This window comes from Amblyraja radiata, chromosome 3 (assembly GCF_010909765.2).
Source record: "Amblyraja radiata isolate CabotCenter1 chromosome 3, sAmbRad1.1.pri, whole genome shotgun sequence".
Classification (NCBI taxonomy): Eukaryota; Metazoa; Chordata; class Chondrichthyes; order Rajiformes; family Rajidae; genus Amblyraja; species Amblyraja radiata.
In genome coordinates this window covers 43981851-43992535 of record NC_045958.1, presented here as the reverse complement: position 1 = coordinate 43992535, position 10685 = coordinate 43981851, and the positions used below count along the sequence as shown (strand labels likewise).

The 10685-nt window shown below is 36.4% G+C and overlaps 1 protein-coding gene across 5 annotated transcripts in view; it reads right to left on the bottom strand.

Annotated features, from left to right (window-relative positions):
* Positions 1-256: 256 nt before the first annotated feature.
* Positions 257-10685, bottom strand: part of LOC116970974 (spindlin-Z-like) — a 66859-nt gene continuing 56430 nt past the window's right edge. For all 5 annotated transcript variants that reach the window (XM_033017722.1, XM_033017723.1, XM_033017721.1 and 2 more), the window contains 3 exons: positions 9409-9659; positions 9056-9292; positions 257-6701 (listed from right to left, as the gene is read on the bottom strand). In XM_033017722.1, the coding sequence (XP_032873613.1) occupies positions 6499-6701; positions 9056-9292; positions 9409-9659 (691 nt within the window). In that variant the 3' untranslated portion in view covers positions 257-6498. The remainder of the gene's footprint in view (positions 6702-9055; positions 9293-9408; positions 9660-10685) is intronic.

The following is a 10685-nucleotide window of genomic DNA, read 5'->3' as shown; positions in this document are numbered from 1 at the left end:
CATAATACAGTATAGAAGTAGCAATTTGCTAAGAAATAATCTACAAGGAACATGTGATCTGCCTTTGGTTGCTCACATTTGAATACTGGTTGAATCACAGTACCTGTGTGTTGATGAATGAAGAATTAAACGGTGATGTGTTCACCACATTATCCAAATATATGGACACAAGCCACAAGTGTAAAGAAAAAAACATTGAATAAATAAAGCAAAAATCCAGGCAGATGGTTGAAATGGTCTTAAAAAAAATCATCTAGATTCAGAAAGTTTTAATGAATGATGCACTTAAAAGTGTGATTTATACAAAAGATATAAACTCTTGAATATGACTGCTAGTCTAACTGCAAAATCAAGTTAGTTGCATGCACCTGTTGTTGGGAACAAACCTTGAAATTGAGGGATTGAGAAAAGGACCATGATAATAAAATAATTACTTAAATATGCCATTACACTAAAAATATGCTGTGTGTCTTGTCTTAGTGTTTCAGAAACCATTATATAATTTAAAAACAGAAGTACAACCAAACTGCTTTTCAATTACAACTGTTCTACCAGTGCATTAACAACTTTGCAACAAAACAGTTCTATTTACATCAGAAGCTACGGAAATACTTTGTGCGCTGAGAGTTAACGAAACAGGCATTGTGCCAGCAAGACACTATACAGTAAATTAAAATCTATGGCTCAGATTAACGTAATTGCAAAACAAAAAAGTTAACACTGCAAATCACATTGGTTTCCATATCCCAAGAAGAGCAACAAACATGAGACCTGCATGAGAATGTCTTTCAAAACTGATCATAATAGTTCAATCACTGTACTATGTCGCAACACCTGCGAGGTATTAAGGCACACAAACCGGTATCACTGTTAGAACTACCATCAGCTTAAAGAATATTTCCAATTTTTTTTCACTACTTAGCAGGCAATTCTAATATTTGAAAAAAACACAAATGCTGAAGTAACTCAGCGGGTCAGGCAGCATCCCTGGAGAATATGATAGGTGATGTTGCGGGTCAGAACCCATCTTCAGACTGATGAGTGAGGTGGGAGGGGATGAAAGTTGGAAGAGAAATGGGAACAGTACAAAGCCTGGTGAGGCAAATGTCAAATATTTTTATTGTGCCTCTGATGTTCAATAACCCGCTAACACATAAAGACTTTGTTTTAAATCTAATTATCACCTGGAGAAGTTGTCGGATGTCCATCAGTGCCGATGGAATTATATCCTGGTGTAATTTACTGCAGTCAATATAAAGGATAAAAGAAAATCAGGCGACTGGCAGGATGGGGGGTGGTTGTGGAGGAGGTAAGTTTATAATATATTAACAACTGAGGAAAATAGGAGTTTTTATTTGTTCATATCGCATTATCAGAAATACTATTTATATGATAAAATACACAAATTGAAATACTTCAACATGGAGTAGCAACTAAACAATTTAATATTGGGGCAATCATATGGTGTGACCTGTGAAATGTTTCAAAAATATCTCAAGGAAAATAATATGCTTATAATAAAAGCTTATGTACTTTTAATTTATTTTAGGGATACTGGCATAGATGTTTAATATCATTGAGATTCACCACAACCTTGGAAACACTACAAAAATATTTCTTGTTTTTACCCTCTGGACAGCAACAGTGGCCTTGAACCATCTTAATCTGATCACTCTCAAAAAAGAGAAAATAAAGGAAATACTATTCCATATTAATTAATTTAACTTCATTAGTTAATAAGTTATTTCTTATTAAAGTAATTTGATTTTAATCTGCTTTAAGCAATATATATATATAATACCTGGCCTGTTAATTCTCATGACTGTACCATTGGTAAAGTTTCTGAAATTGTTACACAGTGGCAATACAAGAATTTGTGAACCGATTCAGAATTTATTAATAAATCAGATATTGTAAAAGCAAATATCCCAGGTGGGCTAAAATTTGTGTTTCATTGCCATGTCTTTCTTACTACACAATAAACCTTCATACAAAGTACAGTTGCCTTTCCTGGATTCCTCTAATTAACGTTTATAGATGTTCAATGAGTCTCAACTGAGAATACTTCTAACCCCCTCCCACCAATGAAGTGCTCAATCATTTAGAACTATTCCTTGACTGAAAAGACCTAGTGATTGAAGACCCATATGCAAGGCCCATTTTAAGCTCCACTTATCTTACTTCAAACAATCTGCTCTCTTTACATTACTATTGATTTTTTAGTTAGATGGCAATACACTTTTAAATTCTCAGTTTTGCACCAACTTCCTGTAATTTCCTTGCATCACCTCCTTGCAATTTCCTTGCTAAACAGCAACTTTTACAAACAAGTATTAATGCCATCATTTAAATTGCAGTTTAGTTGTCCCCAATCATTTCTAAATTGCTGCCTCTCAATGTACAATGACAGAATTTAAGACTTAAGATGAAGAGTATCATATAAAAACAGGTGTAATGCAAGAGTGTTACTTTCATAGTTCATATGTAGTTTATACATTTGAATCAATATATAGCCAGCTAGAGGCAAATCATCTTTTGTTACTCTTAGGAAATAGTTCAGTCGTACTGTGCAGTTACGGCATCATCAAATTATATAGCACATTATTAAAACTACTTAAATATGTGTCAGGAGTGACACAGAAAATGAATAAATAAAATTGAAACCAACTCATCAAAAAGAAGTATTGGACAGGTAGTCAAATGGGTAGCTTTTAAGTGGAGTCCAAAGAAAAAAAGAAATCTAGAGAGGGTTGGGAGAGTGGAATTCCAAACCTAAGGCCTAAACAGCTGAAGCACAGTCACCAATGATGGAAGATTAACAATCAAGTTTCATTAAGACAGTAGAACTGGAAGTGCACAATTATCTCAAGACTTCAAGGAAATTACAAGGTGATGCAACACTGAGAATTTAAAAGTGTGTTGCCATCTAACCGGAAATCAATAGTAAGGAAAGAGAGGGTAGATGGTGTGAAGTAAGACAAGTGGAGCTTAAAATGGGCTCCATTTACAAGTAAGTTAGAACAGTCAAATCCAGAAACAACAAAGGCATGAATGAAGATTTCAACAGTAGATGAGCAGAGCAAGACAAAGCAGGCAATGTTGCAGATAAAAATAGATTTTCTTACTAATGATAAGTCAGAAACTAACCTTGAAATAAAATCAGTACCAAAACAATCTGGTTGTACATTGATCAGGCCGAAGAATACAAATAATTGGTATGAAATGGAGCTCGTATTTAACTCTTAAGCTTAAAATTCTCAATAATTACATGGAAGAGCTTTCTGATGATCTATCAGCATATGAGAAATTTAGAAACAGAATGGGAATCAAGAGGTTGTAGTGAGGTCAAGCAGTGAGATTGCAAACTAACTCAATTTACAGTTGATGCCACTGAGGAACAGGAAGAGCGAAGAACAGATCCCTAGAAATTACCGGAGATAACAGCTCAGGAAAATATGATATTTAGTTATGATTAGATTGTGTGGTCCCACCCAGCTAAATGACAATAGGGAAGAAGATGTGTAGTTTATATGTCAGAGGCTACAGGCAGGAGAATGAAGAGGTGAAGATTGGTTACCTTGGCCACAGCTATACAGGATGTCAATGTGTCTTTGATAAGGTCAATTTCAGTAGTTTGACAGGAATGGCATTCAGAGTTTTGGGATAGCACGAGACCGCTTTCAGAGTGATAACCCATTCATAGACTTGAAAAGGATGTTCGAGATGGTGAACAGAAACTAATGAAATATACAATTTTTAAAAAAGGGCAGGAAGAAACCTCAGTGGAAATACAACCTGGTGGTTGAGAAGAGGATTTTACAGATGAGAACAGACCAACAATTGATTGTGTCATCCACTTAATGTCTAAACAAGTTATCATAATTCCTGTCTCCAGGTCAGTGTGGTCGTCCCACTATAGAGACTCAACCACAAAAACGTAGGCAATGTCTCATTGCCGAACTGTCGGAAATATCAATTTTTAGATGAAATTTCAAACTGAAGCCCCATTTGTTCAATCAAATGATATAAAAGACCTTACGGCACTGGTTTGAATAAGACAAAGGGAGTTAGTTATCCATGAGGTCCTGGATAAAATGTATTCTCAATGACGTCACTAAAAACAGGTTATCTGGTCATAACCAAATTGCAGTCTGCGGGTGTTTATCGTGTATTTATTGCCACTTTTCTCATTACAAGTGACTACACTTTAACTGGCTGCAAAGCACCTTGGGATATTCGGAGGTTATAAATGATGCTAAAGAACTGTGTGTCTTTTCTACAAAGTGTGCCAATACAAATGGGAGGGCAAACTGGCAGATATAGTATAAATCAAATAGGAATAGGGTAAGCAGTGCGTCTAAACAAGTTGGCAGCTGCAAAAGTGCAGTTGTAAAAAGGCATAGAAAAAAATGGACAGATACAGTTTGTCATTGGGATATAGAATTTTCAAGGTAGAAATAGAATCAAAATGAAAGACAACACAGAAAGATGGCAACATAAAGGATCAAGATACTGCCGCTTCTGGAATCTTCAGCATAAAACAAACTGCTGGAGGAACAGTGAGTCAGGCCGGGAATTGCACAAACAACATTTCGGGTTGGGACTCTTCTTCAGACTGAGAAGGTGGCAAGATGGTTGCAGTTGGGTGAAGTTCTAGAGGGTAAGGTATGATTTGGTGGTAAGAGTTGGATTATCAGAGGGACAGTTTTGGGACAAGCTTGGCAGAATTTTAATTTGAGAAGATGTGATTACCTCTCACCCACATCTCCATCAGGTCATGACGTCAATACAGTCATCCACATTAAACTCACAATTGTTAACGTCACAAACGTTAATCTTATTCACAAATGGGCGGACATTCAGAAATTAAATGCAGAGACGGATGACAGTAATTGGTTCATTGGCAGAGCCCAAACAATCATCACAGGAAGAGGCCAGTGCAACGAGAAGAAAGGAAGAAGGAATAGCTCCAATAGACCACACCATATGGCATGGGGGAGTTTGGAGTACTGCAATTATACACAGCAATTAGTGTCCTCTCTGGATCTTTGGAGGATAATGTGAGATTATGCAAAATGAAGTCAAGCTTGGGATACAAGGAGATAGAAGGTGAAGAACATTGAGGAGTTTGGTATAAATGCATTTTGGAGTGCACCAATTTAGGAAATAAAGGAGATATGATGTTTTGGAGAGGTTTGAGTAAGAGTAAGAATAACTAAAATTAATTAAATTAGGACACTGGAAATAGAAATGGTGGTTATTAAATTGACAAATTATTACACGAATGAAAATATTTAGTTATATTTTGCCAATTATCTATCAATTTGGAGTAAATAAAGTATATTTTTTATCTGATTAAATAAATCACAGAAAAATTAGCCAATATAATATAACTGATGGAGGTATAATTTACAAATTGACACCACGTAATTTTAGATACTTTCTCAAAGTCACATTAAAGATCGTATTAAACTAGATTTGAAGCCAATATTACTTAAAGTAATACCAAAGCTGTCACATCTCAACGTCCTTTAGAGCAGGAACTTGCAAACTTGCTGATATGCAATTTAACAACATGGTTCACCAAGTTGTCTTGTGAAGGCACTCATTTGAATCGAACTGCTGACATTCAATATGTGGGAGACAGCAGTTCAAGTCGACAGTACACCATCCTTCCAGGGCAACTAGTGAAGGGTAATAAATGCCAGCAATGGTCACTATCACAAAAACTTTAAAATTACTTCTGCATTATAATGTTCTTCAAGTTTCCAAACAATTTCACAAATTAATCTATTTCCTCTTACTCTTTTAACAACAGCATTTTTTTTTACATACATGGCAAATTCATGATATTTATCATGTTTATATTGAAAAACAAAAGGCTTTATGAAAAATATTGAATTCCATTTCTTAGTAAAACTGCAACAGGTCATAAAAAGATCAATATTTTATAGTAAAACATTAATACATTTGTAGCTTATTCTGAGGTCAACTAAGGTGTGCTCAACTTCAAATAAATGTCATAATTGTCATATGGAATGTTAGATAGAAAAAGCTGTAAGTTTTGATGCCCAATCCATTTCACTCGACCATCACCATTTAATGGGTTTCCCCCCCCAATTCAGATGATTGTTTTATTCACATCTAATTGAAATTTATGCCACTACATCACTCACTCTATTTCCAAACCCTCATTCGGGTTTACTATTTTCAAGCACGTTTGTGACAAAGTGCACTGGAAATCTTGTTCCCATATTTTTAAATACTGGCTTAAGACTTATTTTTCCAAAAATCATCTTGCATTCAGACCATCATAAATGGAAATATTTGTACACCCATTTGCCTGTTTCAAACTTCTGTTGTGTTTTATGTCTATGGCAGAGACTGTGAGATTACAATAGTTTACTGGGCTTCAAGAAGCCTGGCTCATCAAATGTCCACATATGGAATTAGTTCATGTATAGGCCAATATGGCCTTCCCATTATACTATGGAGTGTCTAAGACGTTTTTACCAAATCATAAACATAAATGTGGAAATCATCATCAAACTTGATAAAATACACTGATGGTTTGGCTTCTACTTGGTGGATGACCATGCCAGTCCTCTTTGAGCCATCTTCTTTGGCATATTCCACTTGCTTACCCACCAAGCTGTCTACTACTTCTCCAGGTTCTCTCTCAGCTGGTGGAGAATCATTATCTGTAGAATCAGAAATGTAACCATCAGGAAAACTAATCTGCAGTCTGCAGCTTACTTAAGCTTTAAAAGAATAGAAGAAACAATTAAAAATGGAGGCCTTTTGGCCCTTTGACCATCTCCATTATTCAACGTGTCCTCTATTTCCTTGATGCCCTTTGTGAGTAGAAATGATGCCTTCAATACATATAATGACTTGGCCTGCACTTCTTTCTATGGCAGAAAATTCCACAGGCTCACCACCATCAATACAGAAATTGTGCATCTCACTTCTAAATGTTATACCCCATATCCTGAGATTGTACCTCCTTGGTTCCAAACACCCCAGCTAGATGAAACATATTTCCTGCATTCAAACTATCAAGCCTGATCCAAATGTTGTACATTCTCATTATTTTAAGCTTTAGTGCATACAAACTTACCTGATGCAATCTGTCTTCACTCAACAGTATTACTATCCCAGGATTTCCATTGTACTTCCTCTACATTATATATATGCTTCTTTATGGAAGGAGTCCAAAACTGCACGCAATACTCCAAGTGTTATCTCACTAAGGCTTTACATAACTGCCATAAGACATTGCTCCTGTACTCAAAGTCTCTTGCAATGAATGCCAACATACATTTGACTTATTAACTACTTGCTTCACCTGCATGTTTGGTTTTAATGATGGGTGGGTAAGGATACACAGATTCTTTTGTAATTCAACATTTCTCAGGGTCATATAATTACTTTGTGACAGGAAGCAGAACCATTTAAATTTCTCAGCTGATCTTGATAGATCCCAACAGACAATTGTTTTTCATGAATGTTGGGATACTTTTGTGTTGGAAAAGGAGAGCATCACTACAAAAAGTCAATCAAAGAAAAATAAGAGTAATTTGCAATATAATTTATAAACAAAGTTATTTAAACAGCTCCTCAATATTTCACAGAACAGGTTCCTGAAACATTAGAATTTAAATAGCATGAAAAATGAAAACAAAGTTCAACTGAACCATCTGCCACCTTTATCCAGACTGGTCTACATTTAAATCAACTTCCTTTTGAAGTTGCCTTGGAATCCACTCATTTCAAGTAATTCAAGAAACAATACATTACCTTCTTGGTGCAACTAGGGATGATAATTGCAGATAGACACAAAATGCTGGATGAACTCAGCGGGACAGGTAGCATCTCTGGAGAGAAGGAATGGGTGACGTTTTGGGTCGAGACCCTTCAGTCTGAAGAAGGGTCTCGACCCGAAAAGTCACCCATTCCTTCTCTCCAGAGATGCTGCCTGTCCTGCTGAATTACTCCAGCATTTTGTATCTACCTTCGATTTAAACCAGTTTTTTCCTACACATGATAATTGCAGAGATTGTCTGCGATACCAATATCCCAAGAACAATTTTTTTTTTTAAATATTTTTTTATATTCTGAGTATCTGATGATTCAGCCCACAGGAAGAATCAAGACCTGCATGTAAATTGGCTTTAGATGTTGCATTATTTCTTGAGCTAGGATCTGCAAGCCACCACAAATCCTTCGAAAAGCTATGCTTGAGACACTGGTGCTATGAGAGAAACATGCTCAAAGGTCAAAGAAACACCTAATATGCATTGATTTTTTAAGAAACTCACTCAAGCAGTGGAACTGCCTTTCAATAATACCCAACATGTGCTTATCATTCCTAAACTGGTTTCATTTTACAAATTCAATCCATTATAGTATATGAAATTATGTTCATGAGCTCCGCTAACATTATAACTTTGGAGTAGAAACCAAGCTATATCACTAGTCTATCAGCAGCTTTCCTGTCATAATCATATTCAAAAATCAAACATTTGATTTGGCAACTCTGGCAACAGTAAACCAAATCAAGTTTTCTAAAGGATCAGAAGTCAAAAATCACTTTCCTACTGTAAAATCCTGCTCTCCTCTTAACACCCAGTCAGTTAGAAATCAGTGTGCAGGCAAATACACAATTGCATTACAAGATAAAGCACGATCCATTCTATATAAAATCTGATAAAACCCCATTTCAGATCATTTTCCAGCTCCACTCGCAGAGCAACTCCAGACAGAGGGCAGTGGCAAATGTGCTAGCAACACTTATTATATCTTTGGCTGTCTCGCTTTTCTACACCTATTGACTGCATCATTAAATTTTTACAGGAAATATAGCTGCAATGCTTGAACAACGATCTCAGTCCATACATTCATATTTGCACAGGGGTCATTCTCTGGTCTTTGGAGAAATTATATCTAAAACATCCAATTAAGGTAGCTTCCGTCAGTTGTGTTCCGTACAGCAAATAGTCAGGAAAAGAACAATTATTTACAAAAATAATAGGAATGTTTTCCTTGTACTTACTTGAGTCAGCCATAATTCGCAAATCTCCTTCTTTGTAGTCTTCTAAAAGCTGGTACATGTATAAGACAGGATCCTTTTCATAGGTGATATAAAACCATGTAGTCATGATGGGAGCACGTGCTAGCACCATTCCCCGCCATTCATCTTTAGCCCCATCATCATCTTTCTCAAACATGTGCTCAACTGCTTTACCTATCATCATTTCTGCCAGATCTACATCAGTGATTCGAGAGGCAGCTAAAAGCAAAAGAAAATGCACTGAGTACTAAGCAATTGCTGTAATTATGCACATTACACTGATAAAAGGAAGCTTTGATCATGTAATTATGTGTGATTAATGATTTTCCACTCACAAACTCTATCTGGGAGGACGCGAAAGCCTAACACCCTTTCATCTTTGTGAAGTTCAAGTCCATATACGCAGTCAAATCCATCGTATTTGATAAGGTAAAGTGCAGGATTTACTGGAACTTGATCGAGAACCGTGCCTTTCCACTGCGTTATTCCACCTTGTTCTTTCCACCCATGTTCAATTCTGCAACCGACTATGTTTCGCTGTGAATGAGATACAGCTTTGCTTGGTCCCATGTTGCTACGATGTTTCCTAAGGAGAGGAGCGTGAAATTTAGAAATTGAAGCACGAGCGGGGGAAAACATTTAAATCTTCTGTTTCCACATAATATAGGCATATCAATATATAGTCAACTTGCAGTACAGAGAAGAAAAAGAACAATAAACAAAAAGATTATGCAGACAAATTGACCATTTCACCCAAAGTTGCTGTCAGTTGTAAAAATGTGTAACCCAGCAATCAATTCAGATAAATATGTGATACATACATGAAGAAAAACACAAATAAGCTTTCCTCGTGCAATCACAATGTTAATGATTCACGCATAAACTAAAGTTGAAATTTTGTAATATTTTATTTTTTAATTCTCAGCCTTCACTTTAAACTAAGAAAATTAGAGACAGTCTGGAGCCTCACCCTGGAGGACGCTGCGGAAACCTCTCACTTTCAAGATGTGGATGTCATGACACACTACATAGATTTTCAAACCATTCAGTCAAAACCTCATAATTAGACCAAAGTTTCAATCCCTGATGAAACATGTTGTGACCAGTGAACTGAGTTACTCGACACACTATAGTAGTAGATATGAAAGTCAGCAGTAGAATCTTCAAACACAGAGTATGTCTAGTTTTTATATTTTGTTAAAATATAGAAACATAGAAACTTAGAAAATAGGTGCAGGAGGAGGCCATTTGGCCCTTCGAGCCAGCACCGCCATTCTTGGCGATCATGGCTGATCGTCCCCAATCAATAACCCGTGCCTGCCTTCTCCCCATATCCCTTGATTCCACTAGCCCCTCGAGCTCTATCTAACTCTCTCTTAAATACATTCAGTGATTTGGTCTCCACAAATTCACAACTCTGGGTGAAAAGGTTTTTTCTCACCTCAGTCTTAAATGGCCTCCCCTTTATTCTAAGACTGTGGTCCCTGGTTCTGGACTCACCCAACATTGGGAACATTTTACCTGCATCTAGCTTGTCCAGTCCTTTTATAATTTTAGATGTTTCTATAAGATTCCCCCTCATCCTTCTAAACTCCAGTGAATACAAGCCCAG